At 52.6% G+C, this 27,985-nt stretch overlaps 1 protein-coding gene across 3 annotated transcripts; it reads right to left on the bottom strand.

Moving 5' to 3' along the window:
* Window positions 1-265: 265 nt before the first annotated feature.
* ILKAP (ILK associated serine/threonine phosphatase) lies at window positions 266-22,522 on the bottom strand. 3 transcript variants are annotated; one of them, XM_078450679.1, is made up of 12 exons: window positions 22,364-22,522; window positions 14,448-14,513; window positions 13,920-13,976; window positions 11,295-11,411; window positions 9,633-9,759; window positions 7,769-7,875; window positions 7,298-7,391; window positions 7,020-7,107; window positions 5,560-5,681; window positions 2,370-2,489; window positions 765-846; window positions 266-542 (listed from the first exon to the last, which is right to left on the bottom strand). In XM_078450679.1, exons 1-12 carry the CDS (start codon window positions 22,416-22,418, stop codon window positions 402-404), a joined length of 1,176 nt encoding a protein of 391 aa, XP_078306805.1. In that variant the 5' UTR covers window positions 22,419-22,522; the 3' UTR covers window positions 266-401. The 3 variants fall into 3 exon arrangements, with proteins under 3 accessions (XP_078306805.1, XP_078306806.1, XP_078306807.1); XM_078450680.1 differs by lacking the exon at window positions 11,295-11,411; XM_078450681.1 differs by lacking the exon at window positions 22,364-22,522 and having other exon boundaries at window positions 14,425-14,481.
* Between the last annotated feature and the right edge of the window lie 5,463 nt (window positions 22,523-27,985).

The raw sequence follows: 27,985 nt of genomic DNA, 5'->3' as shown, positions 1-27,985 counted from the left end.
TCCGACAGCCTGTCTGGGCAGGTCACTTTCTCAGTTTCCCACTATAAGATGCCACGTCCCCAACCAGGCGCATTACGAGGGCGAAAGAGCACAGGTGAGGTGCCCATGAACTACAAATGTCACAGCAGCCTGTGGGGTCACCACTACAGGCCAATCCAAGATGCCATGACGGTTTGGCCAAGGAAAGACCCAGAGCATATCCAAAAGCAAACACAACCTCTGAAGGGTCAAGAATCATTCAAATGTAATAATGCAAAAGACTAGAAAAAAAAAAAGAAACCTTTATTTACAACCATGGGAGTCCCACAGGAGTACACGAAACACACGTAATGTGCACACACACACACACACAATGAACCTCTGAAGTCAGCACATGCCGCGCCCCTGGCCTCGCCGCGCCCTCACTGCCCTATCCGCACCACCATCACCGTGACGTTGTCCGCCGAGCCCCGCTGCACCGCCTTGTTGGCCAGCCTGTTGCAGGCTGCTTCATAGCGCGCGTCCACTGTGGGCTTCCCTTCTCGGCTCTGGATCTTCTCATCCTACCGGACAGCAAAGGGGCACAGGTGAGCGGGGGATCCGGTCACCCTCCGAGATGTGGTCTCTGAAAGGAGGAACTGCTCCCCAGCCTCCGTCAGGACAGGCAGCAGGACAAAAGGACCGAGGAGTCCCCTGGGTGGAGTTCACACAGGAAAAGTGCACTGGGGGGCCGCGGGGAGGAAGCCGCGTGCAGCTCAAGCAGCTGGTACCCGGTGAGCTCTTACCTCCAGGCAGGACAAGATGAAGTTGACAGCTTCTTCCGGGGTAAAGACCTTGAAGAGGCCGTCACAGGCCAGCAAAATGAACCTGTAACGGGAAGAAGAAATACAAACGGGTTTTAGCAGCAAACCTTATAAAATGGCTGGACGATGCAGGTAAAACAAACACTTATCCAACTACTCAAAGGCTAAGAATTTTTTAAAACCAATTTAACTTCTGAGAGGTGGAAACTAGCATTTATAGCCATGATACCATCCATCAAAACTGGACTACCCTTCTGTCCGCCCACAAGATGATTATGGACTAACCCAAACGCTAGGTACTTCTTAGGTGAGCTCGAGGTAAATCGTGGAATAAAAACATCAGGTGTTACGGCAAACACTGAATTTCCATCACCACGTGACTGTGTAGACACAGACACGAGGGCCTCGAGCCCTCACGACCCTCACGAAGCGCTGCAAGAGTCCAACACGGCAGGCAGGACAACCAGGTACGTCTATGGTCTGAGAACAGGACCAGGTCCCTTTCAGAGGCCCCCTCCTCTGGACTCTCGAAGGAAGTCCTTGTGTACAACAGGGTGCAGAGGGGGGCTCCCCCACAGCTCTGACGTGGTCATCCCTCTCTGCTCATGCTAACACCCAGGTCTTGGTTTGTCTTCTGGCAGGGCGCTTCCCCCACAGTGTTCAGTGAGCACGCAGGGTGCCTGGAACCCAGCAGGTGCACATCCGGGGAGGCTCCCGCCCCGCCCCCCTCCCGTGGTGACAGAGCCCAAGTAACTGGTCACACAAAGCCACGACTACAACCCAGAGCAGGGGAGCTGGCACAGCGCACGCCACAGGGGGGCCCGGGCAGGGTCTGGAAAACCAGAGGAGGGGCTGGTGGAAGGAAGCATCCCAAGACCCCAAGGCCGGCAAGCGCACACGGCCCCGCAAGAGACGCTGGGCAGGCGGGGCCGTGGGGAGGTGCCCTCGCGCGGTGGAGGGAGCAGGCCCGCTCCTTGCGGCTCCTCGGGGCTCCTCCTCGGGGCTCCTCCTCGGGGCTCCTCTTGAGCCTCGGGCTGCCTACCCAACCTTCAACTCCTCGCTGAGGGGCCCTGGCCGTGGCGGGCACGGCCGTCTCTTTCTGGCCCCAGCCCGGCGCTGCTTCAACACCTCCCTTCTCCACCAGTCAAACTCCTCAGCATGGAACTCAGGACCCCGCACAACCCACCCCCCGCCCCCCAGCACCCTGCTGGCATCCTTCGATGCTCTCTGCTACTGCTGCCCGCCCGCCCGCGTGTCATGCTCTCCTGCTGCAGTGGCGGTGCATCTTCCCTCTGCCGGGAGGCCCTTCTCTCTCCCACAGGGACGTGGCCCAGGTCCCCCAGAGCACCCGTGCTCCCGACACCCGGTGCCGGAACCCCCCCGCCCCCCCCCCCCCCACGTGCGCTAACCTCCTGGACTGGGGGACCCGCCAGGGCAGAAAGCAGTCTGTCTGTTCCTGCAGTCAGGCCCAGGCAGTGCCCACGACAGGACCGCTCCACCCACTCCAGGCTCATGACACAAACTGAAGTCGGGAAGGGAAACCGGACCGTGTGCACGCACCCCCGTGCCTGTGGCACGGCCACGTACCTGTCGTTGGGGGTCAGCTGGCAGCGTCTGATGTCTGGCACAGAGGTGACCCCGCAGCGCTTGTACTGCCCGTCCCCGATGGAGCGCGACACCTCCAGCACACCCAAGACACGTCCGTCCCTAAATCGGGGAAACAGACTCCATGTGACAGATCGTGGGTCCACAGTCCTTCGAGGCAGAGGGAAGACGGAGCCCGCGAGTCTGCTCTGACCCGCGCTGCCGGCCCTGAGCCTCAAGGAACACACGCTCGTCTGCACGTTCCGTGCTGAATCCTGGGCGCCTCCGCCCCGCGGCACCCGACGGCACGGTACACCCCCTGGCTGGCACGGGGCAGCCCCCGACCCCCAACCTGCTATCTTGCCCACACTCAAGCTGGATGTGACAGGACTGGGTCGGGGCCTAGATCTGCTTCTCTATTTCGTGTTTGCCCTGAAGCCCCTCAGGCCACATCTGAGCCCGCAGCCAGGGTAACAGCTGCCGCAGAAGGCCACTTTGAACTTGCACCCAACCGGACTTGGAAAATACCTGAAGGTAACTGTTCCCAGATGCCGAAGCACCGCTTTCTTTACACAGGCTGTGAACGTGGTTTACCTTAACCTGCATCAATTGTAGTATTCTGCACATTAGACTTTTACCCATTCCAATTTTTAATTAATTTATTATTGTTATTTTTTAATGTTTTATTTTACCTTTGAGAGAGAGGGAGAGACAGAGCATGAGCAAAGGAAGGGCAGAGAGAGAGGGAGACACAGAGTCTGAAGCAGGCTCCAGGCTCCCAGGTGTCAGCACAGAGCCCGACATGGGGCTTGAACCCACAAACTGTGAGATCGTGACCCGAGCTGAAGTTGGACGCTTAACCAACTGAGCCACCCAGCACCCCAAGTTTATTTATTTTAAGAGAGAGCACGAACAAGGAAGGGGCAGAGAGGGAGGGAGAGAGAGAATCCCAAGTAGGATCTGAGCTGTCAGCACAGAGCCCGACACGGGGCTTGATCTCATGAACCTTGAGGTCATGACCTGAGCCAACATCAAGATTCGCACACTTAATCGACTGAGCCACCCAGGTGTCCCTACACGTTCCGTTTTCCAATGAGGCATCCAGAGATGGGGAGGCAACCTAGAAGTGGGCCTGCATGTCTGTCAGCAGGGGAAAGGGCCCCCGCTCGATGCCCCCGAGAACAATCCCGATGGGCCTGCGTGCTACGCGACCTCCGGCAGCTGCAGACCCCTGGGGCCGCAGGCCCTCGCTGGTGAAACCAGAGAAGGCGCACACGAGGGACGCGTGAGTGCTCAGCAAACGCCAGAGCCGTTCGCGGGGGTCTACAGAGCTTTTCCAAGTGACGGAACATTAGGAAATGCTCCGCAGAGATGCTCTGCAGATGGCTGCGGGTGGCAGGAAGTTCCTCACTGGCCTGGGCCGCTGTGTTGGCACCAGAATCCAGTCCGGTCCCGGCCCTTCACCGTGGCCACACCGTCGCCCTCCCGGCGGGAGCCTCCTGCTGGCATCTTTAGTACAATCATGGAAACGAACAGCAAGGGGGACAAAGTGCACAGGAGCAGAGGAAGACCTGGGTGGGGGGAGGGGCGCTCTCAGCCTCCAGAGCACTAACTGGGAAGCCGCTCAAAGCGCGAGCCCCACAGGAACCCGAGGAGGCGCTTCTTTGGTGACCTGTGACTAGGCGTGGCCTCCCCCGCCCCAGGCACGAGCCTGGCCTGCTTCGACGCAGCCGCAGGTCCCCAAGACCCGGTCAGCGCCAGCAGCTCCGCACAGAAACCGGCACAGAAACCGGCCGGGGGCGGGGTGTGAGCACAGCAGGCCCCGCCCCCGGAAGCACAGCCATTTTCAGTGTGTCCCACGCCCTGCGGGAGCCACAGCAGGGAGCGCCAACGATCACGGGGCCGGAAGAGCCACCTGTACTTCAGAAAACGACGTGGAGAGCTGACCCGCACTCCCAGGCGCAGGACACACGCACGCCAACAACGGACGGGCCGTGTGAAAGCAGGCGGTGAACTCGGGACGCGGGCGACCCCGCACGACTGTCCTCACGGAAAGGGGAGGGACCCAGGTCAACGTGAATGCCGACTGGACGCCGGTTTCCAACCAAGACAGCGCGCAATAGCTGGGGAAATCGGCCAGGAAAGGAGAGAACCCCGGCAACCAGAGTTACTCTCTGCGTTCTGTCTGCAACGAACCTTCAAACAGGGCAGCCTCACACGTGGCAAAAATGTTCGCTGCTGAATCCAGGCGGTAGATGCTGAAATGTTTTACTATTTTACATTGTTTTCTGTAGGTCTCAAAGTGTCAATGATAGCAGCAGCAGGGCGGGCGTGGAGAAGACAAAGCCGGCCCGCTGCGCTGAGCCACCGCCCCTCTCTGAGGGGCTCGTCCTAGCCACACCGTCAAACGACATCGCTAGGACACCTCAACACCGCTCTCAATTCCGTGGAGCCTGGGGACAGAGGGTAGCCGCCACATGGCTGATACTCCTGTCAGCCACGGGACTGTCAATGTCCAAATTTTTTCAAGGAGTTCGGGCAAAAGCAGAATTTTAAAGTTCTAAGAAAGCCAAAGGAGCTCTCAGAGTTGTGACTCCTCTCCAGAGGCCCCGCACCACTGGCCGGAAGCAGCCTAGAGCAGCAGTGATGGACAGAAAATGCCCCTCCGGGGACAGACGGCCGCGGGCTTCCCCGGACCCCTTCCTGCTCTCTCACCCCCCACCAGACATCAAGTCCTAACGGTCATACTGTAAGACCGACCAGAAAACGCCCTGGCTAAACTCCGGTAAACGTCCTTCGGTAGAGAAAAGACGAGGAAAGAAGTCAGCCTCGTCAGCCACCTTCGAGAAACAGCGTATGAAAATCAGAGCGGGCATGCGGTCGTCAAAGGTGTAGACAGAGACGGAGCCGCAGACGGAGCAGGTCGGTGCGGGCTACGAAGAGCTACTGCCTTCACCACCTCAGATTCTCTCCTGGAGAATCTGCCTAAAACTGTGGCTTATTCAGTTGTGACAAATGACAGTATTCAAGAAAGTTCCCAGGCACACGGTGCGAAATCCCACAACCTCCATTCCCCTGCCTCCCCGGCTTCGACCTTGGTCTCCTCCTGCCACAGACACTGCGGAACACGGCAAGTTCTGCCCTGGGAGGCCCCCCGGCCGCGGTGACGGGGAGCACCCGCCAGCCCTGTTACCTGACATTCCCGCCAGCCTTCTGTATTCTCATCCGCTCCTCATACTGGGTGGGGTTGTGCTCCTTGCTGAGGCTTAAGGCCGCGTGCTTCTGACTCTCCTCATTAAACCGACACAGGATTGCCTGGGAACACGGACAGTCCCACGGTCATGAAGTTCAAAGTTACCAGGTGAAGAGAAAGGTTAACAACAGAGTTTCAGTTCAGTCTCCCGCTGACAAACACGAGTTCAGAGCATCAGGCGGCAAAGAAGCGTCACAGAAACCGCGACCAGGGAGAGGGGCCGTGGTGCGGGTCCAGTCTGGCGCCAGCACCGCGGGACAAGCAGCCAGTCGCTGACCCTCCGCAGGCCGCTGCCCTCTCGTCTGCGACACCCAACGAGGATGAGAGCCCCGGGAGGCGTCGCTACTCCCAGGATCCGCTGCAGGCAGAGGGGAGGGCAGGAGGGCGGGCTGGCCAAGCGCCTCCATTCGCCGCCGCCACCGCCTCCACCACGTGGGAACTTCCGGGGAAACCTCAGTCCTGCGGAGCAGGAAGCTCGGAGGATAGGTGTGTGCCTGAGGTCACAGAGCAGAGCCAGGAGGCAGACAGCATGCAAATTTGGATCAGGCTCAAAGGTTTTGTTCCCCCCCACCGCCCCCCCCCAATTTTACTCATGTTACTTGTTATTCAGTCTCAACACATGTGACCTAGGGACGGTCTGCTAGAATATCACCACATAAAACCCACTGCACAGGGACCGTCTGTGATGCTCACTGCTGTCCCCCCAGCGCCTAGTATTTATGCAGAGATCACTCTAAACACGACGGGGTGCGGGCAGCGGTCTCCAGGTGCTGCCTGAGAGCGGGAAGGCTCACTTGGTCACCGTGACCGCTGCCGCAGCACCAGGCTCGCTGAAAGAGGTCCTGCCGCGTGGGGAGGGGGGCGGAGCCAGGTGGCAGGGCGCTGCCCTCCAGCTCTAAGCCATTCCCCACCGCTGGGGCCGGGACACTGGCTGCCACCAGTGGGAAATAAGCAGGTTCTCGCCCGCGGTCACGTGGCCTGGGCTCCGGACACGGCATCACCTAGTGCTTCTCCAACTACTTTTGACTTATTTGGAGTTGAGGGAAGGGCTCGCCCTGTTCCCTCCCAGCCACCTGAAGTCAGAGACATGCAGCTGAGGAATATTCAAGCTGCTCGCACAGGGATGACATTCTGACCCACAGCCCCATGGCGGCAGAGCGTGTGTGCGTGCACGCGCACACACGCACACGCTCCCCAGGGCCCAAGACGGCCCAGAGAGCAAACAGCTCCGGCACAGCTGCCAGCCCCCTGCCCGGAACGTGGAGTCTGCAGAAGCCCCAGCAGCGGCCCCGCAAGAAAGACCTCAGCCCGTCACCACTTCCCGCCCCGCCGAGCGCACGCTTCCTGGTGCCGGCCACACCCAGCGCCGCCGTCCCGGGAGCGGCTCCGGAGCCACGTACCCGACTGTCTCCGAGGTTGGCGATGTACAGGATGTTGTCCACGGCCAGGACACACGTGGCAGTGGAGCCATCTTTCCAGGCAGGCTTCCTGGGGGCAGACACGTCAGAAACACGGTCACCGCCGACCGACACCCGCGCTTCGAGACTCCCTTCCAGAGCTGAATGGTAAGGTCTGTACCCTGACACGCACGTTAGCGGTCAGGAGAGCTTACTCGGTGGTGGGCGACTGTCAGAAGACCTCCGCGCTCACACACTCATCTTTATGTGATTACACTTACTGGCTCGAAGCTTGTTTAAGGAACTCTTCATCAGTATGCTTAAAAGTGTCCAAAAGGCATCTCTTCACGGTTTTCTCTACGCTGATTACATCTCCTGTTACGGAAGCAACCAGACGACAAACTCTTAAGGGCAAATTCTCCTCCCGCTGCCATTTTGTTTCTGTGTCGTGACCAAGAACATCCCACTTCCTCGCCCGTAAGACAGGGTCAGTGGAGTTTGTTAGCAGTCTCCCAGGTGTGAAGGCAAGACACTCACTCACACACACACAGCTCACGCAAGGTGCCATCACGCAGACGACAAGTCCTACGCCAGGCGCCTACACGGCCCCACCTGCCCACCTCGAGCCCCGCTCCCTTCTGCCCCACCTTCAGAGAGCCACTGACGGTTCTCTGCAACGTGACCCGTCTTCCTGATTTACACCGACAGCAAACACCAAGACGAACACGAACCGACTTTGTTCTCAGTCTCACCTTTAGGAAATTTCCTGATCAAGTTCTGATGCAAGTTCTGTGCAGCAAATTTTGAGGCTCGAATTCCTCCGTGTCCATCAAAAACAGCAAAATATGAAACCCGGGTACTGGAAGAATCAATTGTCAGTTACTGAGATTTTCACAAAGATTGCTCCTGTCCACTAAGGTTTCTAAATCTTATTTCAAACAGTGAGCACTGAAAAGACTGAGGATGCCCCGTGCTAAGACATCAGCCACACTGTCACAACGGAGAAAAAAGACACAACGTTAACTGAGACAAACGTGGAAGTAACTTTCATGGTATTTTTTATTCTAAGTTCATTTAAGTGATTTCTGCACCCAACACGGGGCTCGAACTCATGACCTGGAGATCCAGAGTCACACTCTTCCGACTGAGCCGGCCAGGCGCCTCAACTTTCACGGCATTTTTAAATTAAAAGTAAAAAACTCAGGGCCTTGGCTGGCTCAGTCAGTGGAGCATGAGACTCCTGATCTCGGGGTTGGGGTTTCGAGTCCCACATTGGGTATAGAGATCACTTAAAAATAATCTTAGTTAAAAACTCCCATTTTTCAAAACTCAAGATTAACTGATCTTTCACTGAAGATGAAACTAAAATTCAGAACTTGTATTTAAAACAGATTTCGTTTTAAACCTAACACACCAATACCAGTTACTGATCCGAGACCATGAAAAATACCTCGGAGAGCAGAGGTAATTCCAGAATTGTTACTCAGACTGACCCAGCAGCGAATTCTCAATGCCCACCTTACCACTTATTCCCCTTTCAAATTCTGCCAGAAAGCTTTCATATACAGAATAAACACCATTAACGATTTAAAGCATTTCAAGCAAGAATGAAAATGCCCACGGGAAATGACATTCACTCTGCAGAGCTCTTTCTCAAACATGTTTCGAGTTCCTTTTCAACAGAGACCTCATGAGCTGTGACTAAATACCTTCGTCTGGTTCCTAACACACGGTACCTGCTAAGGCACAGTTTAGTGAGCCCAGTGAGACCCACTCCCCGGGCTCTCCAGAGGCCTTTCCTGGCTTCGAAAGGAACTCCAAAGCATACCACAGTGGTCAACGGCCGCCTAACACCAGGGACTGTGCATACACGTGGTCTTCTCCGCACATGACCAGGTACCAGCAGGGACCATCACTTCCTCACCTGGACAAAACCCACCGACACCAATGGCTCCGGCACACTGTCCGTTAATAACAGATTGTGACTGTGGAAACACGGCGGTGCCCACACACGTGATCCTTGCCCTAGAGTCCCCCGTGTGCACACACGCATGATCCTTGCCCTACAGAGTCCCCCATGTGCACATGGGACGTGTGTTAATGACATGCCTTGATGTCCTGCCTTCTGATGTCTTTCCTCCATGCCTCAGAGCTTATCCAAAGGCCTCATTTTAATCTGCACAGTTGCAGGAAAATTTTCACTGTTCTTCTCCTTGATGTCATTTCTGCTCTTTCTCTTTTGGGCCCTGACCATGACATGGCTCTCCTGGATCACCATTCGCCACTGAAGCAGCTCCCCCCTCCACCTACGGGCTCGCAGAGTAAGAGCGCTCCCTGCCGGAAGCTCCTCAGACACTGGGCAGTCTGTTCCCATTTAACAGGGTTCTCGGCTCTGCCAGAGCCGGGAACAACTTGGGGCCAGACAGCTCTCTGTCGCAGGGCGTCTGGCAGCAACCTGAGCGCCCCCGCCCACGTGACGACCAAAAACGTCAGGAAGGGAAGCACTGTGCAAAATCAAGAACCGAGCAGTCCAAGCGACAGGCCACGCTCCTGAAACCTGCCCACGGAACTCGGGCCAAACGGTCCACAGAGGCCTGCTGGAGCAGGGACACTCACATGAGGGACGATGGGGGCCTGCACTCCTCAGTGATGTCGTTCAGGATGACGTGGGCGTCCTGCATCTCCTCCCGCTCGCCCTTCCGCTCAGCCACGTAGCCTTTCAGACCAAAGATCACCGAGGAGGCTGCGGGAAAGAGAACAAAAGGCCAATACAAAACTGTGCTCTTCCCTCCAGAAGCCCTAGTCCCAGAGCAAACGGGGGGGGGGGGGGGGGGGGGGGGAACGACAGGGGACTCTGGCTGTTTCACTCAGTGATGTCCTAACCGTGCACACGAATAAGCTGCTCCCCCGCAGCCACCTACCTCCCCAGCTGCAATCTGTAACTAAGATCAGACCACTGTTGGACAAGGACGGTCTCTAAAAGGCTGGGCAGTGGGGCCGCCTGGGTGGCTCAGGTCATGATCTCACGGTGGTGAGATCGAGCCCGACACTGGGCTCCACCGCGCTGGGCACAGAGCCCACCTGGGGTTCTCTCTTGCTCGCGCGTGCTCTCTCTCTCTGCCCCTGCCCCACTCTCACACAAACTCCCCCTCTCTCTCAAAAAATAAAAAAGAGAAGGCTGAACACTGAAGAGGGAAGTAGCAGACGACAGCAAGTTAGTACCGACAGCTTCGGTTAAGGCATTAACAGCAGAGCAAGGAATGTGCTGTCGTCCCAAACCGGGGCAAGGGATTGTGTGCAAACCCAGTCTTGTCAGTAATCTAATGAGGGCAGAAAAATTCCTAGTTTAGACACATGCATGGAGTTTATCCCAAATGCCCTGTTGGACACGTGAAACTCTATTCCCATGCCTGAGGCTGGTAATGAATTTGAACAAACAGTAAGACAGTTGCTTCTACTTCAAGTGAGGAAGGAAAGGATAAAGGAGCACACACACCATGGGCACAGAAACCTGCCGACACTGAACGGCCAGGCCTGGTTAAGCTCCTTTTCGAACACCCTAGGGCTGTGTAAACAATAGAACGAACACGTTGACAGAGCCGTTGCTGGTAAGCACGGTGCTCTTGAGGCTCGAGGCCGTGACCAGCTAACCTACGGCCCCGTCCTTAAGCGGGTCAGTAGGCTCCTCACACGCCTCCCAGTGGGGTGCCTCCCGGCGCACCCCACGGCTTTCGCTCGGAAGCTCTGGGGCAAAGGACAAAATGATCTGTACGGTGTGTGAACATCCACGGCTACCTCTCTTTAACTGATACTTTTCATTTCTTCTCCACTCTGACAAGTTACAGAGCTGACTACAAATTTCAACCGGTTTTTCCAGCCCCAGGCTCCTTCTTGGGAAGCTGCCTACTAAGCTGATCACAAATTCAAAGTGCTCAGCAACAGGCTGTGAACAAAGACAGGGGTCAGAGAGAAAGCGGGGGCCCAACAAGCTAACCATTCACTAGACAAGGTGAAGTCAAAATGACCTGGGTTTTCTAACCCTCGAAGAACAAACGTGGGTTTCCGTCCTGACCAAAGATGGGCCAGAGACGAACAGAAAAGTTAGGAGAGGAGGCAAAAGTAAACTCGGAAGTCTGTCTGCAAAAAGAGAACCCTGCCAGTTTCTTAAACACAGACACGAAACAGAAGTGTCCCGAATGGGAAAGCTGAGCTCGTTTTTGCTCTGGGTTGTTTTAAGATGGGAAGTCTAATACATTTGTTTTCAAACTGTCTGAAAACCTTTACAAACTTTCTTTTCCACAAGCTCTTCGCTGCCGTTCTCTTCTTCAGGGGCTCTTCTCTTTGCTCCTTTCCCTTCGTTCTTTACCGTCTGGGACATCGAAGCGTCAAGAGAACCTGGACACGAGGAGAAGCCAGACAGACACAGCTACAGACTGTCAAAGTCCCCAGCCGACCAGGCTCCACCCCAGCCCCGAGACGAAACGACGTGCGGCGCGAGCACCGGGAGAGAGGCAGGCACAGGGATCTCATGGCGAGGACTTGGAGGGGTGGGCAGTGGGCCGGGTGCCCGCCAGGAGGGACCACAGGTCAAGATCCAGGTCCTGCTCAGGCCAACTGTGAGAGGATCTGCAAGGAGGGTCGTCAGTGGTAAAAACAGCCCACATTTTGGGGCTGTGACACACACGAGGCTCCATACCCACAGGCCCTTATTAACAGGGAAGTTTCCAAAATCTGCAAAGTGACACGTCCTGAACAAGTCAAGAAAGCATCAAGTGCCCCGAGAGGGTTACAATGAGGTAAATGTCAGGTTTTAAGAACCGTGTATTGCGAAGGGCCAAACAGGACCGCTGAAGCCATTCACACTTGCAGAGGGATGAGTCTGTACTCAAGCCAAAAAGCTAAGAGCACCTGCAGGGTGCGTGCGTTTTGGAAGGAGAAAGTCTAGTCTCAAATTAAGGCAAGTGACTTGACCTCCCCGCCTCGGTTTCTCGACCCGTAACACAGGGAGAACACTGTCATCTCGGAAGGTGGGGACGAGGTAAGTAGAAGCATTTATCACAGTGCCTGGGTCATCACGTACCCAATAAATGGCAGCCGTTGTCATAGTAAGCAGCCCTAAGTACTCTCTGCATAAAAGCATGTGACCATCTACTCAATTATCCTTCACCAGACATTTCTGAGTACAGAGGAAGGGAAGAAAATGTCCCTGCAGAGTCAATTACTTGCAAAAGGACAGATATCTGCAACAGTAGGACATAACACACACCCTGCCCCACATAGTAAAGCACGTTAACTGAGAAAATTTCACTAATGTTTCCAACATACTTTCCCCCAAGGTCTTTCCAGTAGCCTCCCGTCACGTACTGTTTATCCCAGCTTTCCCGTGCGTATGTAAAACGATCTTCCTCTCTTTTAACTCGCAAAACAGAGACATTTTTATAGCTTTGTTACTGACTCCTAATTGAATCACTTGTAGTCAGAGAATGTGGTCTGTGTATGAAATCAATTCATTAGTGGGACTTACTTTATGGCCTAGAATGTAGTCGATTTTGTATACGGTGAATATGTCTTCTCAAGAAATTCAATATATTGGATGCAAGGTTAGATTCTAAATCCGAAAAAATCAAGCCTGTTAATAATGGTGCAAAATCTTCTAAGTTGTTACTAGTTGATTGTCCTTTGTCCTGGGAAGAACTAAGACACAGCTATGTTGAATTTTCTTTTATTAAACCTGTAAAGAGCCCTGTTAAGTTGATGTTTGCACGCATTAACTTTCATTGTAAGGCTGCTGTCCTTATAGGCAAGGTTTCAGGTTTAACTGTGAATGAGAGAATGCTGTGGTGTTTTAGTAAAGCCCCGAAAGCCTGAGAATTCTCACGTTAGAGGCCTGTAATAACTTGTTCTAAATACAGAACTATGCTAACTTAATCCATACATTCTAGACTAACCCTGATTATTTTTATGTAATGAATTAGTAACGCAAAAGATCGACTTGAAAATCAGCAGCAAGTGTTGTACTTGACGACATAAGGAAGGTATTTACACCAGCAGATAAATGCAGGTGAAAATAGACAGCCTGCCCCCTGTCCCCTCACTCTTGTCCTGTGGGCCCCCCGTCCTGCCCTCACTTAGAGTGATTCCACGTGAGAAGTCCTCGGTGAGACAGAAGAGGAGACTCATCACTGTGACCACTGACCGGAACCTGCTCTTTTCTCCCCTTCGACCTAACTGGGATGTAGAAAGGAAAAAACATTTCCAGGAACAGGTAGAACCAATGTGAACAGGCTTGGCAAAAATGAAATCAAATCAATAAAGGTTCTTGAGAAAAAATAAGGACTGAATGAAAATAACCAACTAAGGTTTCAAGAAATTCCAAGAAAACTCCTGCACATGGTCTGTACTAGTTACTAAACCAGTGTCATTCAGATTGTATTTTCTTGAGATCAAAATTCTTTTTAATGTAGGTGCCATAAAAGAGAAGACTATCTGTTTTTATAGGTTCAGGGATATTAAAAATATTTTAACTATGTCATATAGTCAGAGACTTCTGCTGAATACACTGGAGTCTGTCACTAACAGAGGCAGAGACGGACTGCTTTTTTTTTTTAATAAAATGTTAAAAACAAAGTTTAAATGACTAAGCTCTTAATTCTTAAAGTCAGTTGCAAGAGGTGGAACCCCAAGAAGTAAACAATAATCACCAAAAAGTGATGCTGTATATAATCTTTTTGTTTCCACCCGATGGTGCCTATTTCTTTTGTGATTTTAATACATCTCATGCTGTATGCTGGTTTCATGTCATCCTAAGCTCTGTAGAATCTATTAATAAATACATTTTACATAAGGATACAATTTTTATGTATTATTTCCATTGGCACATTGAACCTTTTCCCTCCCACTTACCTGAATCCCCACTGCTGGCTGGTGGGAGATCATCAAAAAGCAAAGGTCCCCCTGATCCTGAAACACAGCAGAACACTCAGTGAGCCCACAAAACCTGGGGGAGGCAAGAGCTTCAGAATCCATCCCACCAGGACACCTACGCAGGTCAATGAAATCATCTCAAAACTCTCGTGTCAATCCAGTGGCAACTCATACTTCGGTAAATAATGGCTCGAACCTATTTTATTTTAAAGTCCTATCAATCAAAGGAAACAAAAATCTGCCTGAAAGAGTTAAATCTGATTTCAGCTGGTAAAGTAAACACTCAAATGAACCGGAGGAAACTGCTCAACGTTTTTATGCAGCTCCTCAGGGCTAGCGACTAGTGGATTTTTCTGCCTTACCTGATGCCATGGATTCAAAACTTAAGACAGTCCAACACCTAAAACATCTGTGTGTTGAAAATGGGGGAAAGGGAGAAAGATTTGAGACAACTACAACCCCAGGATGACACGTTGACACACACCTGGGAGAGCCTGAAGACTGTACCTGAGTCAGTACTGCTGGCCGGAGGGAGGTCGTCGAAGAGCAGAGGTCCCTTCTGAGCTTCTTTGCCTACAACACAGAGCACCTGCTTAAAGAGCATCTGGTCACCAGCCAGGACACATTTTCGGGGGGGGCGGGGGGGGTACCTTCTGAGATGTTTACTATTAAGTTCAAATTTTCTCCTCTTTGTTGGACAAACTTTTTAAAAGTATTTTCTGGACAGCCATTTAACACGGACATTTGCTTCCAACAGTTACAGTCAACAGAAAAGCGATGAAAGACGACCCAACTGGCATTTGAAGGGCCACTGGGTATTTTGAGGAAAACAAATATTTTTTTTCTCCATAATTTCATGCCTGAAAGTAACAAACGCTTAAAAACCTTTCTTTAAAAATAAATCCTGGGAAGAAAAATACAGATTCTAGGCCAAGAAAACAATTATTGGGTCCCTCAAGATAAAACTTCAAAGACAGAGGGACTCTTCCAAGATATGTGGTCTTCAAAAGTCCTATTTCAATAGCATTCTGAACTGACCACCAAATAGAAGGTCAAACAAATGAGCACAGAGAAGGTGAGGGGCTGAAGGAAGCAAATCGGTGTTAACCCGGCATCCCCAGCAAGTGCCCACGTCAATTACCATCTATGGAGAAAATGAGGAATTTCAGATACTCCAAGACAATAAACTCAGCAGAAAGCCAGGGAAATTTTTTATCTAAAAATTTACACACCAAAAGTACCTGTCTTAAATGCTTTATACTCCATTATCCCTTTCCACATAAAATTTAACCACCGTTCCTTATTCTCCAGCTTTCCCCCAAATTTCTATGTAAGCTATTAAACACTTGAACGGGTGTGTGTGTGTGTGTGTGTGTGTGTGTGTGTGTGTGTGTGTGTGTGTGTAAGGGCTGAAGACGCAGGTGTGCACAATCCCATCCTGCATTTGGCCCCCTCTGGGTGTGTGTGTGTGTGTGTGTGTGTGTGTGTGTGTGTGTGTGTGTGTGTAAGGGCTGAAGACGCAGGTGTGCACAATCCCATCCTGCATTTGGCCCCCTCTGGTTCCCCGGAGTTCAGGTACAGAAATGTCCTCATTTCACAACCAGTTCAATTGTAAGCTCCAAAAGGCTCCGTAGCGTCCTTTTGCCTCTATGTAGAAACGAACTGGGTATCAATCCTACTCTTACAAAAGTTTAAATTAAAATATAGAAACTCCAAGGAAAGAAGTATCTTCAGGGGTTTTTAGGTCAAAAGTACCTTAAATACCTGATAAATTTCTGATTTAACAAAAAGTAGTAACTCTTCTGCTTTACACCCTAATTCAAATGGGAAATGTCTATTTCATTAAATTATACCGTTCTCCCTCAGGATTTCCCAAACTAACGGCAAATACTACCGTTTATCTCACACATGACATAAACATCCTACAGAAAGTATTCAAAAAGCAGCATCGCCAGGCCATTAAATGGCATGCAGAATGACCACTTAGTCAACAGTCCTCCTCCCAGGATCCCTAATGTTCCGACAGGGCACTTCCAAGAGGAACCCAAACCATATTGTGTCTGAGCCTCAAACGCCCATTCTCCTGACAGACTCCAAATGCAGGACAGGCGCACCGCGTTCAGTGGGGCCCGGGGGCCAGGCGTCTCAGGAGACAGAACGTTACAGGGAGGAGGCCGGCCTGAAAAGCAGCCCACCCTTCCGCTGGGGCCAGGTCAGCGGGAAACCAGGTTTTCGCTTCTGAATTAAACTACCCATCTGAATCAGGTCCCCCGACTGCCACTGTCCAACGGGGAAGTCCTCTCTCCCCAGGGAAGACATCTTCAGTTCTTGCAAGCATTCCTCCCAGCACAGCCCCGGCCCGGCCTCTACCCTGTGGCTACAACTCGGACACAGGGCACGGATCCGAGCAGCACCCCAGGCAATGGCCCGTCTCCGCGGGCTGAATCGAACGCGCTTCTCCACTCCTTCTCACTCTGGGATACTGGAATCCCGTAAGTGCGATTTCAATTAAACATGAGAGCATCTCATTTCTTTTGGCCACAGCTGAGAATGGCTTGTAAAAGTAATGAACATTTACTGCCTTCCAGGCACTGTTCTATATTCTAGCACTCTATCTATCTTCAGTGCATCAATCCTTACAACAGTTTTACAAGGTGAGTACCATTACTGTGTTCCTCATGGATGAGGAAACTGAGGCAATCAGGCGCAATAATGCCCAAGGGAAAGCCCGTAAGGGGTGGGGAGTCCAAGCCAGGCAGCCTGGCTTCCCAGTCCATGCTCTCATGAGGTGCCACACTGCTTCCACACGGCATCTCATTTAACCCTTCCAACAACCCCACGAACACAATCTCGAGGCTCTAGGTCTCTGGAATACGTCACTGAAAGGATCAAATAGCTTGCATTTGTATTCTTAAAAAAAAAAAATCTGTGGGGTATCTGGCTGACTCAGTCAGTAGAGTATGCAACCCTTGGTCTCGGGGTTCTGAGTTCAAGCCCCATGTTGGGTGTAGAAATTACCTAAAAATAAAATCTTAAAAAAATTTACGGGGGCGCCTGAGTGTCTCAGTCGGTTAAGAATCTGACTTCGGCTCAGATCATGATCTCGCGGTTCATGAGTTCCAGCCCCACATCGGGCTCTGTGCTGACGGCTGGGAGCCTGGGGCCTGCTTCCAATTCTGTGCCCCCCCCCCCCCACTCTGCCCCTCCCCTGCTCACGCTCTCTCTCAAAAATAAATATACATTAAAAAAATTTTGTTTTTAAATCTGTAAGTCATAGATGCTGTAACAAAAACTTATGATCAGCCAGAATCTTACATTCTATTTTGGATAAATAGTAATTCAAAGTATTTGGGGCTGCAATATTTAAGACAAATGTGACTGTGACCCAAAACTTTGGAAGAAGGCCCCCCAGAATTCTAAATATAAGAACTTAATGAAGAATGAGACAGGGCTAAAGACTGTTTTCCTTTACACTTAATCTCACCTAGGGTTTTCTGTTTCGAGTCCTCTACATTCTGAAGCTGAGAAAACTACTTTTGGGTGGATCATATTCACATCAGCTAACGGCTGCCATGCACACTAAAGCAACAACAGGGTCAAATATTTCGCTTCAACTGTTCTCTGCACCTGAATCTTTTCAGGCTCAAATGCAATGTACCACAGAAGCATCAGAAAAAGCCCCCACTCTGCCCCCCCCTCCCCCCCCCCCGTAACAGAGGAGTGTGCATGTTCCACTTTCTTTCAGGCTGATGCCCTTGTGCACGAGCATTCTAACTTCTGGAAGGCAGAAGCATACTGCACACAACAGTACACACACCCTTGTTCATATAAGCCCTCGGGGCTCGTTCCAGCCAGCACACCTGGGTCGAATTACTCTTCCTGACAGCTAGGTACTTGGGGGGGGGGGGGGGGGGGCGGGTCATCCAGTTCCCTTACTGGTGGGCACGCAGGCCGATTCCAGTGTCCCGCAGGACCAACAATGCCACAGCAAACCACCAACGTGTCCCCTACCTAATGTGCTAGACTGCTGCTCAAAGGGTATGAGCGGTTTAAGCCTGGCAGATGCCAACATTCGTTCCCCCAAAGCTGTGGTAACTTCCACTCCCAACACACTTCACGAGAAAGTCCGTTCCTCTCCATCCTCACCGCCATGTTGACAAATTTCAATGTGATGGGTGAAAACATGGAACCATCAGTGATGTGCTATTCCTTTCCCCAGTGACTGAGGAAGCGCAGCTCTGGTTCCAGCTGCTGGTCATTCGCATCTCTTCTTCCATGAACTTCCACGAATGGCCTTTGACCATTTTCAAATGGGTTATTTGTCTTTTTTTCTTTTTTTTTAGAGAGAGCATGCATGCAAGTGGGGGAGGAACAGAGGGAGACAGAGAGGAAGGGGGGGAAGAGAAGGGAGGAGGGGGGAGGGGGAGAGGGGGGAGGTGGAGAGAGGAAGAGAGAGAGAGAGAGGGAGGGAGAGGGAGAGAGAGAGAGGGAGGGAGAGGGAGAGAGAGAGAGGGAGGGAGAGGGAGAGAGAGAGAGGGAGGGAGGGAGAGGGAGAGAGAGAGGGAGGGAGGGAGGGAGAGAGAGAGAGGGAGGGAGGGAGAGAGAGAGAGGGAGGGAGGGAGGGGGGGGAGAGAGAGAGGGGGGGAGAGAGAGAGGGGGGGGAGAGAGAGGGGGGGGGAGAGAGAGGGGGAGAGAGAGAGAGAGAGAGAGAGAGAGAGAGAGAGAATATGAATCTTAAGCAGGCTTCACGCCCAGCGCGGGGCTCGATCCCACGACTCTTCCCAGAACCCAAGAGTCGGCTCAACCGACTAAGCCATCCAGGTACCAAAGTCTTTTTTTATTATTACTGTGTATGAGCCTTTCATTTATTAAGGCTCATTAGTAATGTGTACTTAAATTATTTTCTGTTCATCTTTTGCCTTTGTGGTTATTTTGTCCCGCAGAATTTTTTATTTTTACATAGCTAAATCCACTTCAATTTTTTATGAGTTTTTTCCCTTGCTTATCGCTGAAGTTTTATAATTAAAGTCTTTTTTTCCCTAGTATCTTAACCTTTATTCTACATTTAGGTCTCTAGGTTTTTTCCCAAGAAATATCCTGAAGACAGACTGTCCTGCAGTATTTAGCTAGTCCCCACAGCTGACCGTCGGTTTCAAAGCATACTGGCGTAGCAACCTAGTAAGTGAAAGAACCACCCTATAAAACTGAAACCAGCTTACTGCCAAAGCAACTTTAAACCAGGACACCTTTAACTTGTTTGGATTATCAATGATAAGCTGTTGACCTTAAAGACATCAAGTGAGCACTTCCAGGAGTAAGATACAGCAGAGAAGTTTCACTCCGGTCTGACATGGACATACTTCCTCTTTTTGACAAGCCCTCTACACACAAAAGACTGGATTCACTCGGCAATCTAATCTGTAAGGGGAGTGAAAACTAATAATTTAGCACAAAATCTGAAAACATTTAATGCGTTCCTTCTCCATGTTTCTTCAGATCATAAAAATTAAAAGGCTTGGAGGCAGGAGCATTAGATGGAACGTCTAAAACAACAACAACAACAACAATCAAAGAGCTACTTAAACAAAATACACTTGATGTGAGCGGAGCAGTGTGAAATCTCCTACCTTTTCACAAAATCCAGTTAAGAGTGCATTTTTACTCCCTTTTAGGTAGCCGCTGAAGTTCACAGTTCATTTACTAACATCCGCTAGGCACTGACCATGTGCTACACCTGTGCTAAGCACCTCACATGTAGGTCCCTCTCTAGTCCACGAGCTCACAGAAGGAGCCAGCAATCCCATTTTACAGATGTGGGGAACGGCCACAGAAGGCAGTTAGTGGATCGGAAACCAGTTTGACTACATGTCCAAAACCACCCTTCTCCAGGACCGTGAGAATGACTAGTCTTTTACCGGTCGCTGCAGTAGCTCAGAAATCTGTGGCACCCGGACATCATATGTGAGGGTCACGATGATGCAGTTTTGCCTCATCTTTCCATACACTGTATTATTTTTTGTAATGTTTCTTTATTTGAGAGCGAGAGAGAGCACCCACGCGTGTGCAGGGGTGGGGCAGAGAGAGCGAGACACAGAATCCGAAGCAGGCTCTAGGCTCCGAGCGGTCAGCACAGGGCCCGACATGGGGCTCGAACTCACAGGTGGCGAGATCATGACCTGAGCCAAAGTCAGATGCTTAACCGACTGAGCCACCCAGGCACCCCTCCATCCACTTTATGAAACCAACCTTATTTTCCTTTCATGTACTCCATTAATTTTATCAGTCAATACCACAGATTTTCTAAAACACAATATGGTGTTCAAATTAATTTTTCAAAAATCACAGTATTTCCACAAGATAGTGAAATCAGAATCTGTCCTTGTTCAAGCGATTTTAACCTGTTACCTCTCATGTTGTCAGTTTTAACCAACTGCACGGCCAGAGAACTTTGGATCCCAATTCTTACCACTCACTTTACTGCTTATCCCGCTCAGCTTCTGGCCATCCACAAGTTCAGAAAACATGCCTTCTTTGTTTTTAAAGCTATTTTAAAAAATATACTCAGCCAAGCAGGGCCTGGGCAGTGTCAGTGCCCTTCCCACAAGCAGGGGGCAGTTTACTCATCCAGGGAACAGGGGTTTAAACACTTTGCAGCCCCTTTGCCACCCTGGCATCTCAGCCAGGGGTTGGAGACACCCTCCCCCCCTACCCTGGATTTGGTGGCAAGCTGCCAAGTACCAACTTGTAAGCCTTCTGAGTTGTCAGATTTTGTATCACCTAAAGGGTGCCCTCCCCTGAGCAAATTAATTTCTGGTAAAAAGTCACAGTTTTTTGTTTTTTTTTTTTTTAAATGATAGGCTTACAGGCACATCCGCAAATCCACACTCTGCCCCAAACATACTCAGAGAGAAGGTATATTCCATCAACGGGGTTTTAAAAAAAAAAAAAGACTGCACACACCAGGCCAGAGCTTTTAACCCCAACTAGAACAATTTAGGAAGTGAATGGTCGAGTTGAGCACACAGGCTCAAAGACAGTTACTCAGATGCTTCTGTACCATCAGAATGGTAAGTGGGGAAGAGTTAACGGTGCCATTACTGGGAATGATGGCCCCACAAAGGCTGGCCAGACGGTTCACGTGCCACAAGCCAGAATCCAGGCCTGGCGCAGGGCAGGACCACCCCTCCTTAAGAGCCCCAAGCTCACCACTCCTCCACACTAGTATGTTCACGCAGTCCGGAGAACTGAATGCCGCCGCCCGATCGCTGCCTTGCCTAGACAAATCACAAGTCCACCCAAGCTCAGAGGCCCCATCCCAGCACCGCCTCCTTCCCCAGCGTTTCTGGATGGACTACAATCACTCCTCCAGTCCCTGCGGCATTTCCCACGGTCGCTAACTTTTGCCAGTTTTAATTATAATCACTTGCATTCCCGTTTAAGCTCTCTGCAGGCAAAGACTGGAGCTCGCTGTACACCTCCCTATTCCCCACAACAGTAGTTTCCAAACCACAGTCTCCAGACTTCTGCCGCACTGGCCAAAAGCCCCTGGGGATTTAACCACACAGATGCAGGACCCTACCTTGGAGGCTTTCCGATTTAGTGGACGGAGGCAAGCCTGGAAATCTGAACTTGTTTTCAAAGTTTTCCAGGTCTTCTGCCACCGAGTTAGGCTTAGAAAGGAGGCCCTATAGAGTGGAGCGTCTCCCTGATCGTCCCCGCGTGTGAAAGCACTGATCAGCCTCGCCGAGCGAAACCCGGGGCGGCCACAACGCCTAGGATGCGCTGGGCTAACAAAGGCCTGGTCCCAGGCCGCTCGAGCGCGGCGGAGCTCACACCACCGCGACGAGAACACGCACAGCCGCCGAGGCCCGGGCGCAGCCGATGCGCGCACCTGCGCGGGTGCTCTGGCCTTTGGGGAGACGGGGGACGTCGTGGGGCCCGGGGAAGGAGGGAAGAAACTACTGAGAAAAGTAAAATCCTAAGAGCGCTGGGAACGAGCCCTCTCTCTGGGCGTCAGAAACGCGAAGGACCGCGCCGCTGGTTGCTTCGGCGTCGGGGGTGGAACCAGAGCGGACCGCAGCCCCGAATCTGCGGCCCGGCCGCAAGGACAGCGGCGGGGAGTCGGCCGCCAGGCCGCGAGGCCGGGTGGTGCGCGCGGGGCCCCGGGCTCTGGCCGACCCTCCGCCGCCGCACGTGCGGGCCGCACACAAAGGACGCGGCGGCCCGCGGCCGGCTCCCGGGCCCGCCCTTGTGCCTGCGCAGCCGACATGGCGGAGACGCGCCGGGGCGCCGCGGGGCCCGCCGCCCCGGCCCGGCAGGCCGCGCTCGCCCCCGCTCCGCCCCGCCGCCCGCCTCAGGCGCCGCGGGCCTCCAGGCCGCCGCCGCGCGCCCTCCCCTGGCCGGCCGGGCGGCCACCCGCTTACCGGCAGCCGGGCGCGGCGAGCGCTCGGGCTCCGGCAGGTCCCCGAACAGGTCCATGGCCGAGACTGGGCGGCAGCGGCGGCGGTGGCGGCGGCAGCGGCGGTCGCGCAGCCCGAGGGCGGCGGCGGCAGCGGCGGCAGCGGCGGCGGCGGGGCGGTGGCGGCCCGGGCGCCGTCAATCACCCGAAGGCGGGCCCGGAACACCACCAATCGGCGCGCGGCGTGGCGCGGCCACCCCAGAGTCCCGCGCGCGGGTGGGCGGGGCGGCGCGCATGCGCCGAGGCTGATTTCGCCCTGGCGGGCGGAGCCGACGTCGCGGCAGCCACGTTCCCGGCAGGCGGCGGGTCTGGCTCTTCCTGCTGTCCTCCGGTAGGGCGTCCGGTGCCAGGAAGCCGGCCTGGGGAGAATTGCCGAAGCTCAGGGGACCAGCGTAGTGGGCACTCTTGTCCGGGAAGGCGTTCCGTGCCGTAGCCCTCACACCGCCGCGGTCGGCCCTGACCCCGAAGCCCGGGGGAGTGCGGGGTGTGGAGGGCGTGTTCCCTCGACCTGTCTGCCCCTGTCCGCGCTCCTGGCGGGCGGGAAAGACGGCGCTTCCGTGACGCCGGGGCTCTGTCCCGCGACCGCCAGCCCGCACGCAGCGAGGCCTCGGCGTTCCCCTACCCAGTACACACAATTTGAGCGAACGTGGACATCGGGCCCTGGCGGGGGAGGAAAATGAGGCCCCTCTGATCATGTCTGAACTCAGACAAAATGTGAAAGTAGTCCAAGCCACGAGCCCTGCCTGATACGAGTGACTGCTGCTTCTGGACCGATCACAGATTTAGCTGTGTCTGATCTTCCTGCCTTTCAGATAAGATCGATTAAGGCATCCTGTCAGGGCATCTCTTCCTCTTGTTGACATTTTTTTCAATCCAGAGCAAAGCCCCCATCCTTAAAATGTTTCCCCAAATTACCGGCCACGCATCCCAGTCTGCTAAGTGCTTTCCAACATCTGACCACTGACGTTTCCAGGGTGGTGGTCTCCCTCCCTCCCTCCCTGCGATGAGTAGGAAACCCACCTTGTTTCCATTGCAGGGGTATTCCTGGTGATGTCTGGCTTTAGGACTTTGAAGGGCCCAGCGAGCCTTCACGCCTCTGTCTTGCAGGACTGCTCACTCCTCGCCCTCCCCAGAGAAATGCCCCTCCCTCACAGCAGAAATACTCTGCAGTAACAATACTCACAGCCTCCCATGCCCTTGCCTCTCATGCACGGGGCAGCCGACCCCAAGCCAGCTTGATCTCCTGACTTCTCCAAAACAGCTCTTGCTAAGCTCTCCGGTAATTTCCCACTCCATTGCTAGATGCGACTGACCTTTCTAGTCATCTTACACGAACCCCAGCAGCATTGACACCTTGGCCACTTCTTGACTCGCAAGACACGTCGTCGTCGCTCTCCTGGTTTTATTTCTGTTCGCTGACTGCTCTGTCTCTGCCTCCTCCACAGGCCCAAGGTCTTCTGCCTGGCTGTTCGTGGATGGAGTTCTTTAAGACTTGATCCTGGGTCCTCTCCTCATCCCATACTCCCTCCCTTGGCAATCTCGTCCACACTTGGCTTGAATTACTGTTCATCTGAACATGGTTTGTTAATTTATATATCCTACCAGCTCCAGATCCACATATTCAAATAAGTACCCACGTGATGCCTCACGGATGGCTCAAAGGTACCTCAAACTCAACAAGTCCCGACTGAAACCATTTTTTTCACTCTCCACCCCTACCCCCTTCAATCTGTTCTCCTTCCAGGGTTGACGCCCTGTGCTCCTACACCAGAACCCCCCTAATGGAAGACAGCCTCTAAGGTGGCCCCCATGGTCTCCACCTCCTGGTATACAACCCTTGTGTGGTCTCCTTCCTTTGAGTGTGGCCGGGGCCCGTGACTTGCTCTGGCCAATAGAGTCCAGCAAAGGTGTCAGGATGCATGTGATTACGTGGATATGATTCTTTCACACGGGTTTGTGACACCCATCCTGCCTGGGGACTCACCCTCCCTTGCTGACTTTGAAGAAGCAAGTTGCCATGTTGTGAGCCACAGTAGAGGAGGACAGCAATAAGGAACTGAGGGTGGCTTCCAGGTGATGGCAAGAAACCGAGGCTTTCTAAAAAAAAATTTTTTTAACGTTTTATTTATTTTTGAGACAGCAAGAGACAGAGCATGAACGGTGGAGGGTCAGAGAGAGAGGGAGACACAGAATCTGAAACAGGCTCCAGGCTCTGAGCAGTCAGCACAGAGCCCGACACGGGGCTTGAACTCCTGAACCGTGAGATCATGACCTGAGCCAAGGTCGGAGGTTTAACCGACTGAGCCACCCAGGCGCCCCTAGAAACCGAGGCTTTCAATCCAAGAACCCATAAGGCGATGAACGCTACCCACGGTTATCTGAGCTCAGAAGCAGATCCTTCCTAGTTGAGCCTCACGTGAGACCCCAGCCCGGGCCAACACGTGACTGCAGCCTTGTAGAGGACCCAGCTGCGCCCAGACTCCTGACCTGTGGAAACTGCGGGATACTAGACGGGTGTGGTTTTAAGCTGCTGAGTTTGTGGTCATTTGTTAGGCAGCAGTAGATGCCTGACACACCGTCCATCACCAAGTCCTCTCAGTTTCATCTTCTGAATGTCTTCTGGATCCACTCCCTGACCCCACCCCCGTCAAGTCTGTGTCACCAAATCACAGCCTCCTGTCAGGCTTCTCTCTTGGGGCTTCTCTCAATCCCTGGTACTTGTCTTTCTCTGTCTTGTCCCAGGGCATTTTCTCAGGTCCCCTGGCTTGAAATGTTCTCCTCGACCCCCTTCTCCTGGGTAAATTCCATTCATTCCTCAGATTTCAGCTGAGTCATCAATTCCTCAGGAAAACCTTTCTTGAGTGCCCCAAGCACCCTTTACAGCTGTTGTCATAGTTACAGTTTTACAGTTGTTTATGTCATCATTTCGTGGATGAACCGTATCTCCCGTCAGAATGTGAGCAGGTGGAGGTCAGGAGCCATGTTTGGTCCTACACATAACTGTACCCTGAGCACCGGCACGTAATAGGTGCTCGTATACATTGGTTGGATGAATGAATGAGTGAAAGACTGTGTCCATTTTTGAAGTTCAAAGTGCATGACACAGCCTTCCTACCTCAGGAATATGAGGAAGGTTGGAGCCAAGAGTGACGCCCCCTGGGTACTTGCTCAGGACTGCCCAAGCCTACTTGACTATTTTGCTCTTAGAAAAAAATCATGACTTCGGATTTTAAGAACTTGAGCTGTCTAGAGACAAGGAAAGGGAGCACCTGATGTCCCAGGATGTTATCTAGCTGCCTGTGTGGCCAATGATATTTTCTAGTTTGTGGCCACAATACCTCCCATCCCTCCTGCTCTTCTGAAATGTATCCTGCCCCCTTCCATCAAGAGGTAGGCTGTGAGTCGTCTCCCATGGCCCTGGGTGAACTGTGACAGCTTTGACTGGTAGAGAATGGAAGATGGGCCATTGTATGACTTCCAAGGCTAGGTCCTAAAAGGCCATGCAGCTTCTGCCTGATGCTCTGGAGACACTTGCTGGGGAGTCGGTCAGCGACTAAGGAGTTCAGTTGCTCCGGGGCTACCGTGCTGGAGAAGCCCCAGATGGGCGCTGTATTCGGCGACGCCAGCCGAGCTCCCAGCCAATAGCCAGCCTTGGCTGCCAGCCTTGTAGGGTGAGTCATTGAGGACATCCATCCCTGAGGAAGCCTCAGATGACCCCAGCCCCGGCCACTATCTATGACCTCGTGAGAGACCCCAAGCCAGGACTGCCCAGCTGAGCCCTTTGAGAATTCCCAACCCACAGAATCGCAAGCAAAGTAAGCAGTGTTTTTAAGCTGCTAAATTTAGGGGTAATTGATTATACAACAATAATACCAGGAAGAGGAATTTGACGGGGAGTGCTGACACATCAAAAGGCCAAAACGTCACTTCTCGGCCTTTTGGCTAAGGTCAGGTGCAAAAACCCAAAACATAAGGGACTATCTTTGGGACCAGGTCAGCAGGTAACCAGAGGGGCCTGGAGAAGACTGTGGGAGGCCCCCCACCCCGATGGGCCTGGAGGCTGTAAATGAGGGCTTAACAAAAAGTGAGGAAGGTGGAGGAAAGAATACCATTGTTACGTACATTTAGCACAGCTGTTACCCACAATATTGTGGGAAATAGAAAATGTACCCAATGAACTGATGAATCTGGCTAAGGAGATTTCCAGGGAAAACACCGGAAGTGCCAAGTGCACAGACAGCAAGGACCTCGAGTGTCAAGCCCCCGCCCTTGTGGGATTCCTGACCCACAAAATATGAACAAAACGGAGTGATTGTTTTAAGCTGCGAAATGTGGGGGCCCTTACAAGGGCAGCAGTAAGAATTGAACAGCCTGATAACCACACCTGTTTTGTGCACTGTGACAGACGGCTTGGAAAATGAAAGATGGCTTGGAAATCACAAATAACCATTGTCTTCCAGGGCGGTGGAAGGATTTTATAGCAGCCCTGGTTTGGGGAAGTTTGAATAAATATCAGAAAAAGTCTCTCACACTGTGAAAAAGTGATCGACTTTACTATTCCTATTGTGAAGAAGGGGAAGAGAACTTAGAACACCACGTGCCTGTTTGGGGCCTGTCACTAGTTAGGCGCTTTGCATATGATAATTTGATCTAATCTCTTAACAGCCTTTGGAGGAAAGTAATGTTGCCTGTTTGGTAGGTCTGCAGAGGGCTCCCCTTGAATCTTCGGGTGAGAACCGATGAGTACGAGCATGTGAGTAAGATAAGTACCTAAGGCTGGGGGAAGGTCAGGAAGGAACAGGGTTAGTAATTCTCGAAGTTCACACCGGGCCAGAAATAGTTCCTGCATCTGCTAGCGGGAGAGGAACATGCTCAAAATACAAAGGACGTGTGTGTGTGTGTGTGTGTGTGTGGGTGGGTGCCTGAGTGCCCGTGTGGAGTGCACAGAAATGGTGAAAGGGCTGGCTGTCAGGGGGCCTGAACTGGACACCTTCTATCTGGGGCCTTTGAAGTCAGGTGTGGGGGCACCTGGGTGGCTCAGCCGGTTGAGCGTCCGACTGATCTTAGCTCAGGTCACGATCCCAGGGTCTTGGGATCAAGCCTCGCATCGGGCTGTGCACTGAGCATGGAGTCCGCTTAAGATTCCCTCTCCCTCTCTTCTCTCCCCCGCCCACACACACTCTCTCTCTCTAAAAAAAAAGAAAAAAAGTCAGGTGTGATTTTTAGATTCATTTTGGGGTAGAGGGCAGGGCACAATGGCATGAATAAGCCCCGTGTTCACAGCTCTGTAAGGAATGGAGAGGAGTTGGGTGGGTGGGTGGGTGGGTAGGACTCGAGGTCTCAAGTTAACTTGGGGTCATTTCACAAGGGGTCCTAAACGCCAAAAGGATGACTTTAACTCAGTGGGGGAGCCGCGGACCTTTCCACAATTAGAAAAATTTCAGTGTCCTTAGAAGGCAATGGAAGGGCACATGCTCTCCTGCTTGCGCCCTCTGTCTGCAGACTGGAGCCATGTCACGGGAGGATAGACCCTTCTTTCAGGGCAGAAAGAAGCCCAGAAGCCTTGTAACCCCACCCACTTCATACT

Source organism: Panthera onca, chromosome C1 (assembly GCF_046562875.1).
Source record: "Panthera onca isolate mPanOnc1 chromosome C1, mPanOnc1 haplotype 2, whole genome shotgun sequence".
NCBI lineage: Eukaryota > Metazoa > Chordata > Mammalia > Carnivora > Felidae > Panthera > Panthera onca.
The sequence above is the reverse complement of the archived record's forward strand: the minus strand, read 5'-3'. Positions and strand labels throughout refer to the sequence as shown.